General features: G+C 48.0%; 1 protein-coding gene across 1 annotated transcript in view; it reads right to left on the bottom strand.

Annotated features, from left to right (window-relative positions):
• The window catches only part of LOC132874737 (aldehyde oxidase 1-like), a 62442-nt gene that overhangs the window by 34592 nt on the left and 1186 nt on the right, over positions 1 to 26664 (bottom strand). The window contains exons 3-18 of the mRNA XM_060911118.1: positions 25466 to 25562; positions 25064 to 25172; positions 24249 to 24375; positions 23600 to 23661; positions 16801 to 16872; positions 16509 to 16583; positions 15585 to 15729; positions 15118 to 15210; positions 14868 to 15019; positions 14650 to 14743; positions 7722 to 7831; positions 7207 to 7391; positions 6375 to 6534; positions 5431 to 5520; positions 5142 to 5299; positions 4931 to 5057 (exon numbers count right to left, since the gene is read on the bottom strand). Coding sequence (XP_060767101.1) covers positions 4931 to 5057; positions 5142 to 5299; positions 5431 to 5520; positions 6375 to 6534; positions 7207 to 7391; positions 7722 to 7831; positions 14650 to 14743; positions 14868 to 15019; positions 15118 to 15210; positions 15585 to 15729; positions 16509 to 16583; positions 16801 to 16872; positions 23600 to 23661; positions 24249 to 24375; positions 25064 to 25172; positions 25466 to 25562 — 1856 coding nt within the window. The remainder of the gene's footprint in view (positions 1 to 4930; positions 5058 to 5141; positions 5300 to 5430; positions 5521 to 6374; positions 6535 to 7206; positions 7392 to 7721; positions 7832 to 14649; positions 14744 to 14867; positions 15020 to 15117; positions 15211 to 15584; positions 15730 to 16508; positions 16584 to 16800; positions 16873 to 23599; positions 23662 to 24248; positions 24376 to 25063; positions 25173 to 25465; positions 25563 to 26664) is intronic.

A 26664-nucleotide genomic window follows, 5' to 3' on the forward strand; every position in this document is an offset into this window, starting at 1 on the left:
ACGCTCCTAGAGGGGGGGGTCCTGTTAGGACTAGGACTGTTTTGGCCTCTAGAGGCCGCTGTTATTTCCTTTTCGTGTCATGTTTGTTTTGGCCTCTAGAGGCCACCACTGTTCCTGTGTTTTGTGTTTGTGTTTATTGCCTAATTATCTTCACCTGTGTCCTTAATTAGTTTGTCTATTTATACCCCTGAGTTCAGTCCTCTTGTCACGGAGTCTTTGTGCTGTTATGTTTATCTCCAGTTTCCTTTGTACTGTGTTTTGTGGATCTTCTGAGCTTTTGCATTTTTGCCTTTTTCTTTTTGAATTATACTCTTTTTGTTTTTTTTTGCCCTGGATTGTATATAGTGTACATAGTATAAATAAACCTTTTGTTACTTTTTCTACTTCCGCCTCACGCCTCTGCATTTGAGTCATTCCCCTGGTGGCCTAGTGGGGGTTTGCTGGATCATCACACCAACGAACCAGGTTCGAATCCCAGCAAAACCCTAACATCGGCCAGCTCCTCGGGAAGAACACTGAGGCATTCCCAGGCCAGCCGAGAGACATAGTCCCTCCAGCGTGTCCTGGGTCTTCCCCGGGGCCTCCTCCCGGGGGGACATGCCTGGAACACCTCCCCAGGGAGACGTCCGAAAGAGATGCCCGAGCCACCTCAGCTGATTCCTCTCAATGTGGAGGAGCAGCGGCTCTACTCCGAGCTCCTGTGCTTCTCACCCTAAGGGAGCGCCCAGCCACCCTGCGAAGGAAACTCATTTCAGCCGCTTGTATCCGCGATCTTGTTCTTTCAGTCATTACCCAAAGCTCATGACCATAGGTGAGAGTCGGAACGTAGATCGACTGGTAAATCGAGAGCTTCGCCTTTTGGCTCAGCTCCTTCTTCACCACGACGGACCGGTAAAGCGACCGCATCACTGCAGAGGCTGCACCAATCCGCCTGTTGATCTCACGCTCTATCCTTCCTTCAGTCGTGAACAAGATCCCGAGATACTTAAACTCCTCCACTTGAGGCAGGACTTCTCCACCAACCTGGAGAGGGCAAACCACCCTTTTCTGGTCAAGAACCATAGCCTCAGACTTGGAGGTGCTGATTCTCATCCCAGTCACTTCACACTCGACTGCAAACTGCCCCAGTGCATGCTGGAGGTCCTGGTTTGAAGAAGCCAACAGGACAACATCATCCGCGAAAAGCAAAGATGAAATCCTGTGGTTCCCAAACAGGATTCCTTCTGGCCCCTGGCTGCACATAGAAATTCTGTCCATAAAAATTATGAACAGAACCGGTGACAAAGGGCAGCCCTGCTGGAGTCCAACATGCACTGGCAACAGGTCTGACTTACTGCCGGCAATGCGAACCAGACTCCTGCTCCGTTCGTACAGGGACCGGACAGCCCTTAGCAAAGAGCCCCGAACCCCATACTCCCGAAGCACCCCCCACAGAATACCATGAGGGACACAGTCGAATGCCTTCTCCAGATCCACAAAGCACATGTGGACTGGTTGGGCAAACTCCCATGAACCCTCGAGCATCCTATGAAGGGTATAGAGCTGGTCCAGTGTTCCATGACCAGGACAAAAACCGCATTGTTCCTCCTGGATCCGAGGTTCGACTATTGGCCAAATTCTCCTCTCCAGTACCCTGGAGTAAACCTTCCTGGGGAGGCTGAGAAGTGTGATTTCCCTATAATTGGAGCACACTCTCCGGTCCCCTTTCTTAAAAAGAGGGACCACCACCACCACAGTCTGCCACTCCAGAGGCACTGTCCCTGACCGCCACGCGATGTTGCAGAGGCGTGTCAACCAAGACAGCCCCACAACATCCAGAGACTTGAGATACTCACAGATCTCATCCACCCCGGTGCCTTGCCACTGAGGAACTTGCAAACCACCTCAGTGACTTCGGCTTGGGTAATGGACGAGTCCACCTCTGAGTCATCAGCCTCCGCTTCCTCAATGGAAGACGTGACGGTGGGATTGAGGAGATCCTCGAAGTATTCCTTCCACCGCCCGACAATGTCCCTAGTCGAGGTCAACAGCTCCCCACCCGCACTGTAAGCAGTGTTGGCAGAGTACTGCTTCCCCCTCCTGAGGCGCCGGACGGTTTGCCAGAATTTCTTCGAGGCCGACCGATAGTCCTCCTCCATGGCCTCACCAAACTCCTCTCAGTTCCGAGTTTTTGCCTCCGCAACTGCCCGAGCTGCGGCACGCCTGGACTGCCAATACCCGTCAGCTGCCTCAGGAGTCCCAGAGCCCAACATGGCCCGATAGGACTCCTCCTTCAGCTTGACGGCATCCCTTACTTCCGGTGTCCACCACCGAGTTCGGGGATTGCCATCACGACAGGCACCAGAGACCTTACGGCCACAGCTCCGAACAGCCGCGTCTACAATGGAGGTAGAGAACATGGTCCACTCAAACTCAATGTCCCCCACCTCCCTCAGAAGCTGGTAGAAGCTCACCCGGAGGTGGGAGTTAAAGACCTCCCCGACAGAGTGCTCGGCCAGACGTTCCTAGCAGACCCTCACCATACGTTTGGGCCCGCCAGGTCTGTCCGGCTTCCTCCTCCGTCAGTGGATCCAACTCACCACCAGGTGGTGATCAGTTGACAGCTCAGCCCCTCTCTTCACCCAAGTGTCCAAGACATAGGGCCGGAGATCCGATGAAACGACAACAAAGTCGATCATCGACCTCTGATCTAAGGTGTCCTGATGCCACGTGCACTTATGGACACCCCATGCTCGAACATGGTGTTCGTTATGGACAAACCGTGACTAGCACAGAAGTCCAATAACAAAACACCACTCGGGTTCAGATCGGGGAGGCCATTCCTCCCAATCACACCCCTCCAGGTGTCACTGTCGTCGCCCACGTGAGCGTTGAATTCCCCCAGTAGAACAATGGAGTCCCCAGTCTGAGCACCTCTCAGTACCTCTCCCAGGGACTCCAAGAAGGCCGGATACTCTATACTGCTATTCGGCCCGTAGGCACAAACAACAGCAAGAGCCCTCTCCCCGATCCGAAGGCGCAGAGAGGCGACCCTCTTGTTCACTGGGGTAAACTCCAACACATGACAGCTGAGCTGGGCAGCTATAAGCAAGCCCACACCAGCCCACCGCCGCTAACCATGGGCGACTCCAAAGAAGTGGAGAGTCCAGCCCAACTCGAGGAGCTGGGTTCCGGAGCCCAAGCCGTGCGTGGAGGTGAGCCCGACTATCTCTAGCCAGTACCTCTCAACCTCCCGCACAAGCTCAGGCTCTTTCCGCCCCAGCGAAGTGACATTCCATGTCCCAACAGCTAGCCGCTGTGTTCGGGGTTCAAGTCATCGAGGCCCCTGCCTTCGACTGCCGCCCAATCCACACTGCACCGGCTCCCTACGGCTACCTCTGTGGGTGGTGATCCCACAGGAGGTCGGGCCCACGTCACTGCTTCGGGCTGAGCCCAGCCGGGCCATGTGGGCAAAGGCCCGGCCACCAAGCGCTCGCATACGAGCCCCAATCCCGGGCCTGGCTCCAGGGTGGGGCCCCGGCTGCGCCATACCGGGCGACGTCACGGGCCTTGATCTTTTATTATCCACAATTTACAAATCTAAATGCAGGTAAACAACGAGTGTTGTTTTTGTTGTTTTGTATCCAAATGAGAGTCGGCGCTTACCCGTCTGTGTTCTCGCTTCTTGAAGGCCGATCTTGTGGCCGACTGTTTTGAAACAATCTGACTTTCAGTTGTTCGTTCAGTTCTCCGTTCATTTGCTTCTTCCATGTAAGAGCAAGATATTGCTGCTGAGGCGAGTATATCCAGCGGAGAAGTCAGACGGCTGCTCCACTCATTCTCCATTTTCTCCATACTGAGTACTCCACTATTACTGCTTGGCTCAGGCAATTACTAAAACCTGGGACGGAACGGAACGTCACCGGTTTGAGCAACAACCGTGGGGAGGTCACTGCCCAAGTGATATGTCCCGTTCCGTCCTGGGTTTTAGCAACAACCCTCGGCTCACACTCTGGGAGAACTGGTGCAACTGAACTTAACTTCCTTTTCTTGTAGTTTTCTTTTCCTTTAATTGTTGGTACAGCACCCTCTTTCAATACGGGCTTATAGCCAACGCTCCTCAACAGATCAGAGGTCTCGTACGAGACTTCAGTAAAATGTGCAGAGCAGAGGAGAGACCACTTCATAGGTGTCCAATGTGCCCGTGAATTTCTCACAAAATGCGTTCAAATCTTTGCAGTTTGAACATTCTTGGGCCATGAATGCAACATAAATCCACCTTCTGTCACATTGCTGCACCCGCCAGCAACACATCTCTGTGGCATGGCGATAAATTAGCTCAAAATGGAGGATCGGAGTTGCAGTCAGTGCTGTGTTTTAGTATAGCGGAAATGGCGATGAGACCGATAAACTTCCTGCGGTGACGTCACAGATGTCAAGGTCATTCACTCAGACCGCTACCTGTATAAATCACTTTAATCGTAAAAATTACTTTATTAGATTTATTGTTAACTATTCCTGTGCCATTCTTGAGGTCTCAAGGCATTTATAAACAAAAAGTGAGGCCATGGCTCTGCATATCTCCTTTAACAGTCTTAAAACAGTGCAATCTATGCAAATCATTCAATTATTCCTATAAACCTGGTACATATTTTCCTGCAAACAACAATGAACCCAAAAAAGTACTTAAAAAATAAGAGGAATTATAAGGTCCAAATCCCAAACGCCTTCCTGGTCCCCACACACACGCCCTTCAAACTGAGGTGAATAATGGCGCCCACGTGCTGCCTAGTGCACTTAAACACCTCTATGAAGTGGTCTGAAATACAGCCCAAGCTGGACGCTAACTCAAAAGGGGATTAAATCCACACCAAAACACGAAAAATGGTGCTCACGCGGACTGCTGTGTGTTTAATGATGAATTTAAGTGAAATGATGTTTATTTTATGACCTGTTTTTCTGCCAGAAGCTCCTCATCCAGCTCAGTGAAGGAGACGGATCTCCTGCCAGGAATGTCCTGAGCAGTGATCACATCCACCACGCCCACCATGCCCAGAGCTCCGCCCACATCAATATGGCTGACAGGGAAATGATATAAACAATTCACTTTGTGTGTGAAGGGTTTTACATAATTTGGTGTGTGTGTGTGAGAGGAGTTTTACGTGATGTTGGCGTGTGCTCTGGTGCTGGTGACGACAGAGAGGAAGAGTTCTCCGTGTGTGTGTGGAATGTCGTCGCAGTACACGGCCTCTCCTGTAGCATGCGAGACGGAGGAGTGGTGAGGCAACGCCCAACCCACACAGTCCCCCTCGGGCACGGCCTACACACACACACACACAATCATGTAAAACACCTCTCTCTCTCTCTCTCTCACACACACACACAATCATGTAAAAACATCTCTCTCTCTCTCTCTCTCTCTCACACACACACACACACACACACACACACCTGGAACTCCTGATATCCGGGCTGAATGAAGTTGGGCAGCGGCTCCAGTGCACTCCGCTCATGTTCTGGAATTTCACCCTGAATCACATTCTTTCACACATCACATCATAAACACACACACACACACACACACACACAATGATTTAAATGCAAGAATATAATAACAGCTATTCATATTAAGATGAAACTTATTACACACAGACTGTATACAGCATTTAACATCATAACCTCACCCCTGGGGCGGCACGGTGGTGTAGTGGTTAGCGCTGTCGCCTCACAGCAAGAAGGTTCTGGGTTCGAGCCCCGTGGCCGGCGAGGGCCTTTCTGTGTGGAGTTTGCATGTTCTCCCCGTGTCCGCGTGGGTTTTCTCCGGGTGCTCCGGTTTCCCCCACAGTCCAAAGACATGCAGGTTAGGTTAACTGGTGACTCTAAATTGAGCGTAGGTGCGAATGTGAGTGTGGATGGTTGTCTGTGTCTATGTGTCGGCCCTGTGATGACCTGGCGACTTGTCCGGGGTGTGGCTCGCCTTTCGCCCGTAGTCAGCTGGGATAGGCTCCAGCTTGCCTGCGACCCTGTAGAAGGATAAAGCGGCTAGAGATAATGAGATGAGATGAGATGAATTGAGAACCTCACCCCTGCTCATAATGAGCTAAATCACCATGTTGTCTCACAGAAATCTTTCTAAAAGGGGTGGAGTGTGTTGTTTTTAATCACTATAGCAACAAGCTCTTGAGTTTCTGCCTCTAAAACGCTGCAAATCATCGACACTGAACCTGTAAAACCCAGTGATTAGCGATTCTAATTAACGAGGACTTTATTTTCATTTGTGGCAGCACAACGGTGCAGCTCTGTGTGCACTCATGTCTAGGATCATGGGCGTGCCGAGGATATATTGGTGGGTGTGGCTATGCTAATGAGCATGGCTGGAGTCCGTGCAGTCATACCTGGTCTCTGAGGTGCTGCAGGACGTGGAGGTAGAACCTGAAGAACATGCTGAGGGTCAGAGACCTGCGGAACACCACCTTCCCTCCTGCCGACGCCCCGAGCGTGATGTCATCAAGGAGTGCCGTGTACGCGTCACTTAACGTCGCCTCACTCCACGACCTGCGTAAAAATTAACAGAGCTGACAAGAAGATAGACAGGAATAAGACAATAAAGATACAGCTAGTGCAGTGGGATGGTGTATTCGGGCCACTGGAGGTAAAAACAAACAATCAAACCTGGGGGAGTAATAATCCGGGGGGGGACACAACTCAGAATTTCCAAGATTAGAGTTGTAAATTTGGAAGAAAAAAACTTTAATATTCTCTGCGATCATAAAGTAAGAAAACACTTTTTTCCGAGGTTTGCTTGTCGTAAATTTGTGACTTTTTTTTCTGGTAAATTTGTGATTTTAATTTCAGAGAATTTCTCAAGTTTTTTGGGGCAAATTTATCACTTTACAATATCAAAGATCTTTTTCATAAACTCGCAGCCTTAATCCCACAAATTCCGAGTTTTTTCCTCGGAATATTATTCTCCCTCTCCCAGCTGTGTTATTTTTTTTTATTTATTTTTACCTACAATGGCCTCAATACTTGAATAAATACTGAGATTGGATGAATAATTATTATAATCTTTGCATAACAATTCATTAAAACAACTATTATTATTATTATTATTATTATTACAGACCGCTCTTTCATGCTCGATTATGGAGAAGAGACAGTGTGAGCACCCGACTGCTCCATGAAGAAGGTTATTAATGAAGTCTCTCTGATGGAGTGTGTGTTTACCTCCCGATGACGTGCCGGGTCGTGTTCTCTGCGCTGAGTGTGTGTGCTCCGACTCCTCCGTAATACACACTCATGTCTCTCACCAGGTCTGAGCCGTGATTAAACCACACCCGCATGCCGGCGCTCACCGTGGCCAGAGCGTTGTCTTTACGGGGCGCGGTACGGAACGCACGCACCACCTCACACTGACGGGGTGAAGATAAACACAGGAAAGACCACAGACGTGAACGCTTGCATCTGGAGTAAACCAAAATCACTTTCCTTTTCATAAATCATGCAGTTTTAGTGTGTGATGTCACAGTTATCACCTGCTACAGTAAACTTCACTGAACAATGAGCTGGAGTAACGAACATAATAACTACAACCTGAAACCTAATCCGAGACATCACCACATCTGGGAATTAGAGAAGAACCTGAACATTTACTGATCAATAACACGGAAATGTGAGCTACACGCTAATGCTAATATATAGAGAGCGTATGTGTGTTTAGATGAACTGTACAGAAACATCACCTTTCGGGAAACTGGAATAAAAACAGACAACAGAATCTCCTCTGGTCTGAGAACCGTCTTTCCAAATCCCACAAAGAACTCCTTATCCAGAGGAACCTCACGCCTCCCATCTGATAACACACACACACACACACCACTCAACACCAGCATGTCTGTCTGTCTGTCTGTATATATTTCTATACCTGTCTGTCTCTCAGTCTACCTGTCTGAGTCCATCTGTCTCTCTTTCTATATCCGTCTATGACTGCCTGTGTGTGTTTATCTCTCCGTGTGTCTATATATCAGTCTATCTTTCTATGTATAATCTGTCTGTCTCTCAATCATGTCTGACTCTGAATATCTACACGTCTGTCCATCTGTCTAATTGTCTGATAGATCAGTCTAACTGTCTGTCCATCTATTCATGTGTCCATCTGTTAGGGTGACCACCTGCTCATAAGCCCAAGGGGGGACAAGGGGTATGTTTTTGAGGGACAATGTGGGACGCCGCCCCCACTGCGCCGCGCCGGCCGCTGGAAGACTCACAGATAGTGGTTTACCCATTTCTAGCACATACTACCTTACATGGTATATCAATAATACCCTAATCTGCTGTTATTGGTGATGTATGGTCATGAACAGGCCACCAAATGTGTGTTTTTTTTAAATAAACATTCATAATATTTTGACCATTCAATTATGACTTGACAGACACACTTCCACTTATGATTTACTGAAGCTACTCAATTTTATTTATTTTCCATTACAATTTATTCACTTTAAATCAATCATAATATAATATTGAGTCTGAGGCTGTTAGGGTTTTGCTGGGATTCGAACCTGGTTAGTTGGTGTGATAATCCAGCAAACCCCCACTAGGCCACCAGGGGGATGACTCAAATGCAGAGGCGTGAGGCGGAAGTAGAAAAAGAATCAAAAGGTTTATTTAAACTATATACACTATATACAGGGCAAAACAAAAGACAAAAAAAAAACAAAGAGTATAATCCAAAAGAAAAGCAAAGTGCAAAAATTCAAAAGCTAAGAAGATCAAAAAACACAGTACAAAGGAAACTGGAGATAAACATAACAGCACAAAGACTCCGTGACAAGAGGACTGAACTCAGGGGTATAAATAGACAAACTAATTAAGGACACAGGTGAAGATAATTAGGCAATAAACACAAACACAAAACACAGGAACAGTGGTGGCCTCTAGAGGCCAAAACAAACATGACACGAAAAGGAAATAACAGCGGCCTCTAGAGGCCAAAACAGTCCTAGTCCTAACAGGACCCCCCCCTCTAGGAGCGTCTCCTGACGTTCCCAGGGCGATCCGGATGGGCCGAATGGAAGTCCCGACATAGTTCTTTATCAAGGACATCCCGAGCAGGAACCCAGCAGCGCTCCTCAGGACCATAGCCCTCCCAGTCCACCAGATATTGCAACCCGCCGCGGACCCGGCGGGAGTCAAGCAGGCGATTCACAGTGAACACAGTCTGCCCCTGGAAGATGCGGGGGGGTGGGGGGTTCCTAGGGGCAGGGGCATACGTAGACGTCAGTACGGGCCGTAACAGGGAAACATGGAAAGTGGGGTTGATCCTCAGAGTCCGGGGCAACTGGAGCCGGTAGGAGACAGGGTTCACCCTGCGCACCACCTTGAAGGGGCCAATGTAGCGAGGAGCAAGCTTGCGGTTCTCCACCCGCAGTGGAAGGTCCTTAGTGGACAGCCAAACACGCTGCCCAGGGCGGAAAGCGTGTGCAGGTCTTCTATGGCGGTTGGCCTGAGTCTGGTTGGTTCTGGAGGTCTGTATGAGGGTCTTCCTGACCTTGCTCCAGGTCTTGCGACACCGTCTCACATATTGGTTGACCGAGGGCACCCCTGCGTCCTCCTCCTGGTCCGGGAACAGAGGTGGCTGGAACCCGAATTGGCACTGGAATGGCGACAGCTTGGTGGCCGATGACTGCAGGGTGTTGTGGGCGTACTCCGCCCATGGCAGCCAGGTGCTCCACGATGTCGGGTTATCCATAGCCAGGCCTCGCAGGGTGGTTTCCAGGTCCTGGTTGAGCCTCTCCGTCTGACCATTGGACTGTGGGTGAAACCCAGAGGAGAGGCTGGCAGTGGCTCCGATGACCTTGCAGAACCCGTGCCACACTCGGGAGGAGAACTGGGGCCCTCGGTCTGAGACGATGTCCTGTGGAAGACCAAAGACTCGGAAGACATGATTAAACAAAAGTTTCGCAGTTTCAAGAGCAGAGGGGAGTTTGCACAGTGGTATGAAGCGGCAGGCCTTGGAGAATCTGTCAACTAAGACCAAAATGACCGTGTTACCTTGTGACTCAGGGAGACCCGTGATAAAGTCGACTGCCACGTGGGACCAGGGACGCCGGGGAATGGTCAGAGGATGCAGGAGACCCTGGGGACGCTGTCGTGGGTTCTTGGTTCTGGTGCAAACCTCACAGGACAGGACAAATGACCTTACTTCCTTCTCCATGTTAGGCCACCAGAAGCGTCTTTTCAGGAAGTCCAGGGTCCTCCGAGCTCCCGGGTGGGCGGTGAGAGGGGAAGAGTGACCCCACTGGAGAACCTTGGCCCGGGCTTGATGTGGGACGTACAAGAGGCCTGGTGGCCCCGTCCCAGGACCGGGGTCCTGGCGTTGGGCTCGTCGGACAGCCTCCTCAATACCCCAGCGGACAGGGGCCACAATCCGGGACACAGGGATAATAGGCCCGACTTCATTCTCCCTGTTAGTGGCAGAGAACAGTCTGGACAGTGCGTCAGGTTTGGTGTTCTTGGAGCCGGGGCGGTATGAGAGGGTGAAGTCAAACCGACTGAAAAACAGGGCCCACCTAGCCTGTCGAGGGTTCAGTCTCTTGGCTTGCTGGAGGTACTCCAGGTTCTTGTGGTCAGTCCAAACCAGGAATGGATGTTGTGCTCCCTCCAGCCAGTGCCTCCACTCCTCAAGGGCCAGTTTGACCGCTAGCAGTTCTCGATCCCCCACATCGTACCGGGACTCAGCAGGACTCAGGCGGTGAGAGAAGTAAGCGCAGGGGTGCAGCTTTCCTTCCGAACGTTGAGAGAGCACCGCGCCGACACCACTGTCCGAGGCGTCCACCTCCACGATGAATGGTTGGGAGGTGTCCGGGAGAACCAGAATGGGTGCCGTGCAGAAGCGGTCCTTGAGGTCTTTGAACGCCTTTTCTGCCTGAGGAGACCAGCCATAAGATCCACCTGTCCCTTTGGTGAGGTCTGACATGGGTGCTGCCACAGAACTGAAGTTCCTGATGAACTTGCGGTAGAAGTTAGCGAATCCTAAGAACCGCTGAACCTCCTTAACGGACTTGGGAGTAGGCCAATCCCGGACGGCCAGGGTCTTGGCAGGGTCCATTTGGAGTTGGCCTGTCCGTACAATAAATCCCAGAAAGGAGACCTCGGGAACATGAAATTCGCATTTCTGGGCCTTGGCGAACAGATTGTTCTGTAGCAGCCTCTGGAGAACCTGGCGGACATGGTGGCGGTGCTCCTGCACGGTCTTGGAAAAGATAAGGATGTCGTCGAGGTAGACAAAAACGTATAGGTTAATCATGTCCCTTAAGACGTCGTTGATTAGGGCCTGAAAAACAGCTGGTGCGTTGGTGAGTCCGAAGGGCATCACCTGGTATTCGTAGTGCCCAGACGGGGTGTTAAAGGCAGTCTTCCACTCGTCTCCCTGTCGGATACGGATGAGGTGGTATGCGTTCCGTAGGTCCAACTTGGTGAAGACGGTGGCGCCTTGGAGCAGGTCGAAAGCTGTGGACATCAGCGGAAGGGGATATCGGTTGCGCACAGTGATCTTATTCAGGCCCCTGTAATCAATACATGGTCGGAGCCCCCCATCCTTCTTGCCGACAAAGAAGAAGCCGGCTCCAGCAGGTGAAGTGGAGGGTCGAATAAACCCAGAGACCAGGGCATCTTTGAGGTATTCCTCCATGGCCTTGCGTTCTGGCTGAGAGAGTGAAAACAGTCTGCCACGAGGAGGGGTAGTCCCAGGGAGCAAGTCGATGGCACAGTCGTAGGCCCGGTGCGGAGGAAGAACGGCGGCCCTGCTCTTGCTGAATACCTCCTTGAGATCCCAGTACTCTGTGGGAACTTGAGATAACTCGGTGAGATCAGGGGGCTCGGCAGGAGACACAGGAGAGCTAGAGAGCAGACAAGAGGCATGGCATGCAGGGCCCCATTCCACAACCTGGCTTGTTACCCAGTCTATGCGAGGGTTGTGGCGAGTAAGCCAAGGAAGGCCTAGAATAACTGGGAACTCAGGTGAAGGAATCAGGTGCAGGGATATTTCTTCCTTGTGACCTTGAGACTGGAGGAAGACTGGAGAAGTAACTTGAGTGACTCTTCCATCACCTAACGCTTGGCCATCAAGGGCAGACACAGACAGAGGGACTTCAAGAGGTGCAGTCGGAATATTGATGCTTTGGGCGAAGTGAATATCCATAAAGTTCCCAGCCGCCCCTGAGTCTATCAAAGCTTGACAAGAGTGGACAGACTCACCCCAGGAGATGGAGACCGGGATGTAGATTCCTTGGCCAGGGAGTCCGGGAGAGAGGGTAGGCCCCGTCACAACCCTCCCTCGGCTGGACGGGGCGGTCCTTTTCCCAAGAGTTCGGGACATGATGCTCGGAAGTGACCAGGCTTGCCACAGTAGATGCAGCACTTGTCCCTCCTTCTGCGCTCCCTCTCAGATGCGGAGAGGCGAGTACGACCCACTTGCATGGGTTCTGGACAGTCACTGAAGGAGGTAGACGGTCTCCAGGTAGAGGTAGGGAGGCTGGGGGGGCTCAAGGCTTGGTGGCGTTCTCTCATCCTGTTGTCCAGACGAATAGCATGTGAGATGAGGGTTTCGAGGTCACTTGGGCATCCAATAGAGGCCAGACCGTCCTTGATGGGGTCAGACAGACCATGGTGGAAGGCTGACACCAGGGCAGTCTCGTTCCATCCACTTACTGCTGCGAGTGTTCGGAATGAGATGGCGTAATCTGCGACGCTTCCTCCTTGCCGGATGGACATGAGCTTTCGGGCTGCGTCGGTACTGATGTCTGCCTGATCGAAGACCCGAAGCATCTCTTCAGAAAACAGCTGGAAATCAAAGCACTCAGGTCCCTGTCTTTGCCAGATAGCAGTAGCCCAGGCTCGCGCCTTACCAGCTAATAAGGTGATCACAAAGGCAATCTTGCGGCGATCCGTAGTGTAGGTGGTAGGCTGAAGCTCAAAGGTGAGTTGACACTGGGTAAGGAACTCTCGGCACTCACTGTGCTTGCCGTCATACCTCTGTGGTGCAGGAAGGCTGGGTTCGCGAGGTGAAGAAGGCAGCATTGCAGAAGGCACTGGAGCAGGAGTGGGAGCTGGATCAGGAGCAGGAACTGGATCAGGAGCAGGAGATGCAGGCAGAGATGTCAGCTGTGCCAGGGTTTTCCCAATTTGCTGAAGCAGTTCCTCGTGGCGAGCGAGGGCCTCACGTTGGCTGGTGAGCGTACGTCCATGAGCGTCCATGGTCGCTCCGAAGCGTGTCAAAGCTGCCATAATTCCCTGAAGGTTGGCTGGGTAGACAGTTGAAGCAGCCTCTGCTGAGTCGGTCATGACGGAGTCTTTCTGTTAGGGTTTTGCTGGGATTCGAACCTGGTTAGTTGGTGTGATAATCCAGCAAACCCCCACTAGGCCACCAGGGGGATGACTCAAATGCAGAGGCGTGAGGCGGAAGTAGAAAAAGAATCAAAAGGTTTATTTAAACTATATACACTATATACAGGGCAAAACAAAAGACAAAAAAAAAAACAGAGTATAATCCAAAAGAAAAGCAAAGTGCAAAAATTCAAAAGCTAAGAAGATCAAAAAACACAGTACAAAGGAAACTGGAGATAAACATAACAGCACAAAGACTCCGTGACAAGAGGACTGAACTCAGGGGTATAAATAGACAAACTAATTAAGGACACAGGTGAAGATAATTAGGCAATAAACACAAACACAAAACACAGGAACAGTGGTGGCCTCTAGAGGCCAAAACAAACATGACACGAAAAGGAAATAACAGCGGCCTCTAGAGGCCAAAACAGTCCTAGTCCTAACAGAGGCTTTGCAGTGCATCAGTACAGCAGGAATAGTGACAAGTCTCCATTTAGTTTTCAGTGGATTAACAGGAATTGTAGTGGCTCAGCACCACAGAAACAGTAGAAAAAAAGTCCTGCCCGATATGATATTGCGTGTTGGACAGTGTGATACACACTCGTCACCTCTGCCGCAGTCACTTTGTCAGCTAGAGAGTCGTTTTTAGGTCGGAGGAAAGCATCCATAGATTTAGACGTTTCTTTCTGTTGCACACGTTTCTTGTGAGTCTCCGCGAGCCTGTGTCGTTTCACATCGTATTCCCCGCCATGTCCGAATGAGAAAGATGTTTTGCAAAGGTCACAAAAAGCCCTCTCGGTATCCCCCTCAACCCCTTTCAGCCACAAATATTCATTTCCCCACTCTTTCCTGTACATACACCTCTTTTTAACTGGAGGTGGCGGTGCCTCACCTGCTATCTCCCCGGTACCTTTCTCCATTTTTTAATATGAAAGCAATGCATGCGTTGCACCTGCGTCCCTCGTCACTGTCTGTGCACGTGAGTGTGGTGTCATGGCAACAACAAAAAGTTGACAACAACTAGTCAGTTGTGAGGGGTGTGTGTGTGGTTTTGTTCTACATTCTATAGTGGTGACGGTGGTGTGCTGAAATGTCAAGTAATATTCGTTTGGCTGCCTGGGTGGCCCGGGGAGAGCGACATCCCCCTCAGCAAGCATCGATTATGCGGGACACGTTCTGAATTTGCGGTACGCATAAATTCGGCTTCAAATGCTGTACGCGCACGCGCTATGCGGGACAGGTGGTCACCCTACCATCTGTCTATCTGAGTGATGTAATGACCGTGAGACAGCAGTAGCACTGAGCTCCGCCCTGCAGCCAGAACAGGATTCAGATCAGAGTTTGGGTACGCGCTAGCAATGTTCCCCCCCAGCGTCTACACACACACACACACACACACACACACACACACACACACACACACACACACACAAGACATGTAAAAATAAATAACTGTTATTACTGTTATCAGTGTGTGTGTGTGTGTGTGTGTGTCTCACAGCAACATTGCGGATCTGTTCTCCTCCCAGGTGTCTCAGTTGCTCCAGCAGTGCTGTGTATGTCTGTGTGTGTTCTACTGGGAGAGAACACACACACTTCTGCAACACACACCGCACTGTAGATAAACTGCAGCCAGCACCAATGTGCACACCTGAAAAACACACACACACACACAGAGTGAGACATTCACAGGTTACTTGTAATGATAGTGACAAATACCTGCTTAACACACACACACACACACCCTACCTTCAGGTTTGTGTGTGACTTCAAACAGTTCCTTCACGCGTGTGGCTGAGATTATTATGGGATGGACGACACCTTTAAACTTGATGTCCAACCCTGAGGAGAAAAATCAGAAAATAAACCACAAACATCAAATACTTCGTCAAAAACACCCATCAGTGAGTGCCTCAGGAAATCACCATGGCAACCAACAACCGCCAGACTCTGAATGAGGACCTGTTGCGGTCATTAACCAATCAGGAACCCTTTTAAATGTGTCCAGAGGATTGGTCTGAACTGAATTTAAAGGGTACTTTATAGTGTAACTATGGAAACAGATATTATACAAAGGGAGTTTTACATTTTAATACAAACAGTGATGTTTTTTATTGTGTCTCTCATTTAAGGCGAATTATCACTGACTGACTGACCGATTTTTCCTAATCAGGGCTGTGATTGAGTTGATTATTATTATTATTATAATACCTTACCTATGTTAGTGTTTCCCATGACAATGGGGGCTTTTGGGTGCTGAACCTTCAGCTGGAGCAGCTCACTGAGAGACACGGGCGAGATCCAGGTCATCCTCTCCCCCCGAAACGTCTGAGTGGTTTGTTCCTGACTCTCCGCCATTCTCTATACAAACATCAGGGTTTTTTTAAACCAGGTTACATCTAACGTTTATCATCAAACCATTTAACACTTTATGTCACAATCCGGTCCAGTCCATCCATGCCTTAGATTGTGGGCCTTCCATGCCGGCTCCTGGCCGGATCCAGGACAGGAATTCAGCCCTGACTTGCTGAAGGCCATTTCCTGAAGCGGCACTCCCACACCTGCTCCCACTCCTGTCCCATCAGCCAGGGCTTTTTAAGAACTGTTTGGAGCGACTCCATTTGCCAGACTGTCTCTTGTAGACCTTCCTCGCCTCGCCGCAGGTCCTTCGTATTGTGTCTTCTTGATTCCCCCTGCCTGAATTTTTCCTTGTCAATTTTTTCTGTCCAGTTTTTTGTCCCTGTTCTTGTCTGCCTGTTCTTTTGAATTGTGTCTTTTGCTCCCTCTGCCTGGATTTCCCTTGTCCCTGTGTTCATCAGTTTTTGTGAAGGTTTTTCTGTCCTGTTTTTTGTCCCTGATCGTGTCTACCTGCTCCTCTGTGTTTTTGACCTCCTGGCCTGTTTTTTGACGACCGATTTTTGCCTGAGCCCTACTGTACCTTTGCCTTTCTGCCATCTACTTCATTTAAGAAGTTTTCTCTTTACACTGCCTGTTTTCTGAGTCTGCTCTTGGGTCCTCACTTCACCTCAGCTCACCACTCCTGACACTTTATCATCACTGTGTCATCATACAGTCCAAAATTATGAATGAGTGACCAAACGTTAAAAACACTATTTTGAAAAGGTCTGAATGTTTCTCACCATGAGCTCCGGAGGGAAGATCAGATCCTGCGTCGGGTCCAGAGGAAGAAATTCCTCTTTATTAAACAGCTGCGGCTGTAAACACACAGGATTAAAATCAACATTTTATTTAATCCATTTTAGAACACAATAAACTGGAAGAAACTCCCAGGTTCAGTCTGAGAAAGTGAAACTGTTCTCTGGACTGGAAGATAAATCCATAACATCAGAGCACACTGATGAATTCCAGCTGCTTAAGGTTGTTTAATTAATAAACAAGTCATTACTTTTTATTTTTATAAAATATTCATACTTTGTGAGCAGGAGACGCTTCGGTGTTTGGGGTACAGCAGGTCGTGCCGTTCACCTGACAGCAGCGTTCACTCTACACAAACGATTACACATTCATTAATGATTCATTATTATAACACACTATTACAGTAAATATTCATCGCACACCATATTAAAGTCTCTCCGGGTGTGTGTGAGAGAGTTATCAGTGATATTACACTCATCTGGTACAATAATGTTAACTGAACACACACACACGTTATATTTTCACTCCATAAACACAGAGTTCTGTCGAGTCGCAGTTACAAAGCTGCATCATGAGACGTGGATTAACCTCCTGGCAGAGGCAACCAGTGGTCGCATGACCGACAGCAAAGCTACGAGTGCGGCTTTAACACACAGCTCTAAAGACCTTAATGAATCACAGTTCAGTGGACTGGAGTGTGAACTTTACACTCACTCAGTTTAGGGATCTTTAGGTAACGACACGATACCCTTCAGCACCCTAAAGTCACTACAGACGCTAATATACAGGACAGTAATGACACCAACACAGCATGTGCTCCAGGGACACAGGAGGCAGGAGTCACATGGGATTATTACATTATTACAAATCACTCAATTATTATAAGCAATAAATGCTGAATCCACAACATCACTCAGTACACGATCAGTTCTGCTCCTCATTCATTCAGACTTTAGAAATGACAAGTACTTTCAGGATAAATTCTGATAGCCCTGTCTGTCCACATACTACATCCCCCTGTCTGTCCCTCTATCTGTCCACATACTCCATCCCCCAGTTTGTCCACATACTACATCCCCTTCTATCCTCCTGTCTGTCCTTATACTCCGTCCCCCTGTCTGTAACCCTGTTTGTCCTTATACTCGGTCCCTGTCTGTCCCAGTCTGTCCACATCCTCTGTCCCCTTGTCTGTCCACATCCTCCGTCCCACTGTCTGTCCACCCCACTGTCTGTCCACATACTCCGTCCCCCTGTCTGTCCTTATACTCGGTCCCCCTGTCTGTCCACATACTCCGTCCCACTGTCTGTTCACATACTCCGTCCCAGTGGCGGCTGGTAGTCTTTCAAACAGGGGAGGCTGGTCGGTTACGATATTTCCAGATTTTAAAAGAAAAAAAACACATCAATTTTGCCCATACTCTTGCCTCTGATCTGGCTGATTGTTGGCAGGGTCACAAACTGTGAAATAACAGGTTCTTTTGGCCCATTAGCCTACTGTCCAATATACATGATGGTGGTGTTGGGGGGGGGTATATTTTAACATTTTATATTTTAAAATTGTGGCATGTTGTTTAAAAATTGATCATTACTGAAAGCAGCTCTTTGTCAGGAACCTCAGCAGTAACAGCAGAGTGTTCTGGAATAGGCACAAGCACTGACCTTGGGGAGCCAAACATAGAGCTGGGTGCCACACATTTCATTCAATGACACTTTCCCTATATTTTACTTATTTTGACTGAGAAATGTTTTATTGACAATTTTGATAACCCTTCACTTTTAATCCAGGTCTGTAGTGTGAAATGTTCTCGGCTGTGTTTTTGTTTAAAAATGTTTTCCAAATTGTAGCTGTGTTTAATTCATATCCAGAAAAATATATATTCCAATATAATATACTCAGCATAAACATTTTAAATAGATTCTATATTTTTGGTCCATCCATGACATATTACTAAAGTAGCCTATTTACTGTTGTTGATGTGGGTCACTTGCCGTTAGCCAATTCACTTTCTCGTACCAGGAGAGCTGAAAGGAACGAGTATTATTCCCTACCTTTTTCACCAAGTCAATTTGAGGCGTTGGTCTACCCTGCTCTTTAATTTTAATTTTTTCCTCGAAAGGAAGACTGGCAAATGGCTTCGCCAAAATTAAATCAGCAATGCTTGGCATCCGTGTGCAGCTTTCTTGCTAGCTGACTAGCCCCCTCAAGTTCAAGTTCAGTCACTCAAATAAACGACATTTCTGGAACTAAGATAGCAAACTTGACAACACTATATTTACACTTTATTTACAATGAAAATATATACAAAATAAAAAAGCTGGTAGAAACCGTATGTAATGAATGAAATCGAAATGTAAGCTGATCTCTTACAATACACCACAGCACTTGCGAATCCACATGGGACTGAACTGAGATTCACCGCTGCCTGTCTATAGAGGGCTCCGAGATGATGCTAAAAATAGTAACACCGCGCGTGCGCGGCCATCTTGGAAGTCACTCGCGCCAGAGCGCGCATAGAGTACACATCATAGAGTACACATTTAGCGATTCATTTCCGCGTTAGAGGGCTTAGAAGCTTGGATTTTTTAAGAATTTAGACATCTGAAGTGATGGAGCACTACTGTGAAAGTTTGGATAAGCAGGCACGGGAGCGTTATGCTGAGAAGGTACGTTTCATTGGGAATGTAGATCCATACACTGTTAGTGAGAAGGAATGGAAAGCCGACCCCAGCTTGTTGCCGCATGTGACATACATCAATCTTGTGAACTATCTAGTGTTTCACCCAAGTCCATTTTGTGAACTAAAGGATTTCCAGAACTACAAGAGCATGGAAGCATACGATAGATTTGTGTCCAGTTGGGTCTGCGATGTGTCGGTGTTTACTGCTGAAGACGGAGAGACAAAAGTGATCAGAGGGAAAGTGTTACACTCGCAGAGTATATCCCAGCCTAGTCTACACCCCTGGATAATATTTGACAAGAGACATGCTATTTTGTGTGCACATTGCAACTGCATTGCTGGACTTGGGGAATGTTGCTCCCATGTTGCTTCCCTGTTGTTTTATGTTGAAGCGGCCACGAGACTGAGGGAAAGAACGACGGTCACACAACAGCCGGCATACTGGATGCTACCGGTAACTATGAAATTAAAATAACTATTTTAGTAACTATTTTAGTAACTATGAAATTCAAGACAATATTAACCTACCTGTCACAATGTGATCAGAACAAATCCGGATAGTCAAGTTGTCCTAAATTTGATCGGTTGATGTCAGCCAGCCACTGTCGTCTCCTACGTTCGCTTTTCTCCTGTGCTGCAATTCCCTGGTTAGTCACGACTTTAGGGAGTCTGTGGAAGCTTTTGCCACCCTTTTCCCCCCGGCTACTACAGCCAACAATGACGCACGTATTCGGCATTGTCACCCCTTTTTGCTTCGCTGGACAACAACAATGCACTGACACAGCGCGCTTTGACTTCCAATATGGCCGCCGCTGGGTGCGCGCTGACCTCGAAGCACTCTATAGTTGAAATGAGCTGTCAATCAAAGAAAATATCCGGCCGCTTTCACCAATCACCAGTCTCCTCGCGGAAAGCTTTGCCATGTCCCTCCCATGTGAGGCTGGGAGTCCGTAGGTGGGCATTTTCGCAGTATTTGTCCAATAACCATCTTGCATTTTGAGATTGAAAAGCACATAGCTCCCAAATGCCATTGAAGTCCACTGTGGCTGGGAGTCCGTGAGACTCCGTGGGCGGGCATTTCCGCAGTATTTGTCCAATAATCGTCTTGCATTTTGAGATTGAAAAGCGCAGAGCTCCCAAATGCCATTGAAGTCCACTGAGTCTGGGCTGCATCGCGCTGTCACGAGGGGGAAAAACTCACGCACACATTAGGCGAACTGGGGAAAGTTATAACGGAATGATTTCGCACTGTAGTGGGTTGAGCACATATATTTCTATGATTCTGGATCTGAAATAGCAATGTTATAAGGTCGGCTATAACATAAGCCTAGCGCAATTCATCCTACACGATGTTCGTCATTTTTAGAGGAGGCTGAGCCTCCCTCGTTGTCTTAGAGCAATCGCCCGTGCTCCGTCCCTATATCTGTCCCCCTGTCTGTCCTTATACACAGTCCCCCTGTCTGTCCACATACTACATCCCCTTCTATCCTCCCGTCTGTCCTTATACTCTGTCCCCCTGTCTGTAACCCTGTTTGTCCTTATACTCGGTCCCCTGTCTATCCCAATCTGTCCACATCCTCCATCCCACTGTCTGTCCACATACTCAGTCCCACTGTCTGTCCACCTGTCTGTCCTTATACTTGGTCCCCGTCTGTCCCAATCTGTCCACATACTCCGTCCCACTGTTTGTCCACATACTCCGTCCCTATATCTGTCCCCCTGTCTGTCCTTACACTGCCGTTCAAAAGTTTGGGGTCACCCAGACAATTTTGTGTTTTCCACATACTACATCCCCTTCTATCCTCCTGTCTGTCCGAACAATTCATCCATCTGTCTGTCTACATAATCCATCCCCCTGTCTGTCCACATACTCCATGCCCCGGTCTGTCCACATACTCGATGCCCTGGTCTGTCCACATAGTGGGACTGAGTATGTGGACAGACGGGGGACTGAGTATCTGTCCTTATACTCCATCCCCCTGTCTGTCGACATACTACATCCCACTGTCTGTCCACATACTACATCCCATTGTCTGTCCACATACTACATCCCACTGTCTGTCCACATACTACATCCCCGTCTGTCCACATACTACATCCCACAGTCAGTGAACTTTACACTCACTCAGTTTAGGGATCTTTAGGTAACGACACGATACCCTTCAGCACCCTAAAGTCACTACAGACGCTAATATACAGGACAGTAATGACACCAACACAGCATGTGCTCCAGGGACACAGGAGGCAGGAGTCACAAGGGATTATTACATTATTACAAATCACTCAATTATTATAAGCAATAAATGCTGAATCCACAACATCACTCAGTACACGATCAGTTCTGCTCCTCATTCATTCAGACTTTAGAAATGACAAGTACTTTCAGGATAAATTCTGATAGCCCTGTCTGTCCACATACTACATCCCCCTGTCTGTCCACATACTACATCCCCCTGTCTGTCCACATACTACATCCCATTGTCTGTCCACAAACTACATCCCCCTGTCTGTCCACATACTACATCCCACTGTCTGTCCACATACTACATCCCACTGTCTGTCCACATACTACATCCCACTGTCTGTCCACATACTACATCCCACTGTCTGTCCACATACTACATCCCACTGTCTGTCCACATACTACATCCCACTGTCTGTCCACATACTACATCCCACTGTCTGTCCACATACTACATCCCACTGTCTGTCCACATACTACATCCCCATGTCTGTCCTCATACTATATCCCATGTCTGTCCACAAACTCCATCCCCATGTCTGTCCACAAACTCCATCCCCATGTCTGTCCACAAACTCCATCCCCATGTCTGTCCACATACTCCATGCCCCGGTCTGTCCACATACTCCATGCCCCGGTCTGTCCACATAGTGGGACTGAGTATGTGGACAGACAGGGGGACTGAGTATCTGTCCTTATACTCCATCCCCATGTCTATCGACATACTACATCCCCCTGTCTGTCCACAAACTCCATCCCCATGTCTGTCCACATACTCCATCCCCATGTCTGTCCACATACTCCATCCCCATGTCTGTACACATACTACATCCCACTGTCTGTACACATACTACATCCCACTGTCTGTACACATACTACATCCCACTGTCTGTACACATACTCCATCCCCCTGTCTGTACACATACTCCATCCCCCTGTCTGTACACATACTCCATCCCCCTGTCTGTACACAGACTCCATCCCCCTCTCTGTGCATGTATTCTGTCCCACTGTCTGTCCACGTACTCCGTCCTCCTCTGTGTCCACATACTCCATCCCCCTGCCTGTCACCAGACTCCGTCCCCCCGTCTGTCCCCCAGTCTGTCCTTATACTCCATCCCGTCTGTCCACATACATCCCCCTGTCTATCCACAAACTCCATCCCCATACGCCGTCCCACCGCCTGTCCCCATACTCTGTCCCACCGCCTGTCCCCATACTCCGTCCCACCGCCTGTCCCCATACTCCGTCCCACCGCCTGTCCCCATACTCCGTCCCACCGCCTGTCCCCATACTCCGTCCCACCGCCTGTCCCCATACTCCGTCCCACCGCCTGTCCCCATACTCCGTCCCACCGCCTGTCCCCATACTACATCCCCTGTCAGTCCACAAACTCCATCCCCATACTCCATCCCCCCGGGCTGTCCCCCTGTCTGTCCACATAATCCATCCCCCCGGGCTGTCCCCCTGTCTGTCCACATAATCCATCCCCCCAGGCTGTCCACATACTCCCCCCCCCATTTGTCCACATACTCAGTCTCGCTGTCTGTTCCCACTGTCTGTCGACATACTCCGTCCCCCAGTCTGTCCACATATTCCATCCCCCCTTCTGCCCCCTCTCTGTCCAAATACTCCATCCCCCAATCTGCCCACATAGTTCATCTGGCAACATACTCCATCCTGCTTTCAGTCCCCCTATCTGTCCACATAATCCATCCCCCCAGGCTGTCCCCCTCTCTGTCCACATACTCCATCCCCCGCCTGTCCCCGCCTGTCCTCCTTCTGTCCACATACTCCATCCCCCCGCATACTCCGTCCCCCGTCTGTCCGTGTAATCCGTCCCCCCATCCGTCCGCGTAATTCGTCCCCCCTGCCCATGTACTCCGTCCCCCACGTCCATCCGTGTACTCCGTCTGTCACCCTGTCTGTCCACATACTCCGTCCCCCCATCTGTCCCCAGTCTGTCCACATGCTCCTATCTTCTGTCTGTCTTCTTTCTCTATCTTCCTGTCTGTCCTTTTGTGGAATGTTTTATTATTTATAACCATGTTACTGTCTGTCTGTAATGCACTTGTACTTTTGTCCAAAATAAGAATCCTTACAAATGAATATTGAGACACGTCACATGACTGAAATCGTACTGTTGTTCACACACCTCACAGAATGTCCGATAGCCATCGATAATCGGACGATATCCTGTGCATCTGCATAAATTACCTAGGAGGATAAAAACATTGCACACACACACACACACACACACACACATCACCAGTCAGAGTAAAGAATAATCCTCTAAAGTCTCTCATCAATACCAATACTAAATATCAGGAGTAGTTCAGTGCACAAGTATTTATCCCCTGGGTTTCTGGCTGGAAATTTTTAACGCTATAGTTTATGGTTTAACTAGAAACCCAAATCCAGAGCTAATTTTATAATTTCCTGTTGAAATGGTCAACAAATCAACAAAATATTTACTAAGTTTCATTTCAGGGATGAAACAAACACTCGAGAGAGTCAGCAGGAGTCGTGATATCAGCTTTCACACACTCCGAGCACCATTCAGAAACACAGAGACAGAAAGCACCAGGGTATGTTGGACTAAATTCACAAAATCAAAAATAATAAGCAGATGACAAGAAAACAAGTCCTTAAATAAAATTTTCATAATTTCTTTGGAATTATTTTGACTATTTTGCCGTTTCTGTGAAATATTTCAGTTTTATCATTTTGCAATAAGGGCAGAAAAACTACTGCACTTATCCATATGATAAAGAGTCATGACAGTGTGTGTGTGTGTTTGTTACCCCCCAGCGCCTGTATGATGTCCTCCATGCTGGGTTGTGGTCGGTTCCTCAGCAGTGTGTACATGGACATCACCATCCCTGGAGTACAAAACCCACACTGAGAGCCGTTTGCCTTCGCTATACGTTCCTGCACACACACACAATGTTAAATTCTCAGTACATCACATCATGTTCACCAAGAGCAGGATGTAGTCTCGTGTGTGATCTGTATAAGATGTGTGCATCTACACACAAAAGTTTGTACATCCCTACTCTACTCATTCACATGTGTTTCTGTATTGTGACGATTCTCTACACTGTAGAACAAAACTGAAGACATCAAAACTATGAAATAACATCTGGAACATATCTGGAATTATGCGGTATACAAAAAAGTGTAATATATGTTTCATATTTTAGGTTCTTCAGTGTATCCAGTGTTTCCCTTGATAACACTTTGTACACTATTGTCATTCTCTTAACCAGCTCATGAGGGAGTCACCTGGAACGCTTTTCAATTAACAGCTGTGTCTCGTCAAAAGGTCATTAGTGGACGAGTTTCTCGCCGCCTTAATGCGTTTGAGATCAAACAGTAAATATATTCAATAAATAAGCAGCCCTGTTCCACAACTGCAGTAATCCATATTATATCAAGAACTGAACAACTAAGTAAAGAGAAACGACATCCATCATTACTTTAAGACATGAAGTGACTTTTAATGAATAAAAATAAAGAAAAAACACTGAATTAGAAGGTGTGTCCAAACTTCTGACTGGTACTCCGTGTGTGTGTGTGTGTGTGTGTGTGTGTGTGTGTGTGTGAGAGAGAGAGAGACCTGTACAGGGTGTAGTTTGCTCTTGCTGTTCCCGATGCCCTCCACCGTGGTCACTGCCGCTCCGTGGGTTTGGCATAAAGGCATCAGACAGGCGTTAATGGAGAAATGACTCAGCAGTGAAGGAAACTGGATTTTGTTAATCACTTTATCTTCAGCAGCAATACAAATATTTTCAAGATCAATGATAAAATCCCTTATTTGTTACACTTGCAATTGTATAAATTAATACTTTAACCAATGACGGCTTACACTTTTCATCAAAAGTAACGTTATAAAAAATATATAAATCAAAATGCGACAAAGGGAAAAGTCACTGGACATAACAAGGTGAAAGACAAGAGGACGGGCAGACGGGCAGGGGAGTGCAGAACAGGGAGGGGTGGGGACAGAGCAGAAGGATACTGGATGCTCTTGGTCTGAATGTCATATGTGGACAGCATGACGGTGCAGGCGCCACACCCGCCTCCTCCACAGCCATACTTAGTGCCTGTCAGACGCACTACACACACACCATTGCATATTAATTCATTAATGTTCATACAGTTATCATGTATACTGTAGCAGCCTCTCACCAGCTCTCTCTCTTTTAATTAGACAAACAAAATCACTTATGTTCCTGAGAAACCACAAAAAAGCGTGAACTCCTCCGGCCTGAAGATGTCGGATGTTACACCTTTAGCTCTGAGTATTGCTGTTACAAAACGCTGACACTGGAGACTCCTTCCAGAAATGTGAGACATGTGATAAATGCACTTTATATCAGGAAAAACCCAAATTTGTTGAGTTTTCCGACAGTTTCATTGGATCAGCAGCTTGTATAAACGATCACAGTCTATTTTATTTTACTGTTTATTCTGAAGTAAGACGAGTTGTTTTAACCAACTTTCACATTTGCACTGAGACGAGAAACCAGTAACTCATCCAACTGTCACAGAAAAATCACATGACACTGGGACACCAGCGCACTCCGTCCTGTTTTATTCTTTACTTAAAGTAGCATTATGTGAGAATTGGTCTTTTTTATTTGTATTTTAAGTGGCAGCTACAGTGCTGACAAAGCTGAGGAAAGGATTTTTGAGTAGAGGATTTTTGCTTAATCATAATTAAATCATTTAACCTGGGTGTGTGTGTGTAGAAACCTTCAGTCTGGGTCAAAGTCACTGAACCATCTGGTTATATAACTTTATAGTTTATAGATTCATTGTCTGATTCATTTCTCAGCTCACACACTGCCACTGCTGAATCTGATTGAATTGTAAACCACTTATAGTTTTAGTTTGGAAAGGAACCACCACAGGAACCACCAGAGCAGATATTTGTTTCCACCAACCAAAAATTACATGGAAGATATGAGCTTCACTCTCCAACTGAACACTGACCAGATGAAATGTCAGATGAGAAATTTACACGATTTTAATGTAATGGAGTGAAAATGTTTTTATTTTCATGTGTGATTTATTTGTACTGGTGGTACTGCCATAGCAACATGACTTCTTGTCCATGTATTGTGCTGCAACATGGCGCTCAGTTGATGAAAAGTCTGTATTCATTTTAGTTATAATGGGACGGTAGTTAGCCGTCACCTGAAAACGTAAAGAGAA

The sequence above is a fragment of the Neoarius graeffei genome, chromosome 27 (assembly GCF_027579695.1).
Source record: "Neoarius graeffei isolate fNeoGra1 chromosome 27, fNeoGra1.pri, whole genome shotgun sequence".
NCBI lineage: Eukaryota > Metazoa > Chordata > Actinopteri > Siluriformes > Ariidae > Neoarius > Neoarius graeffei.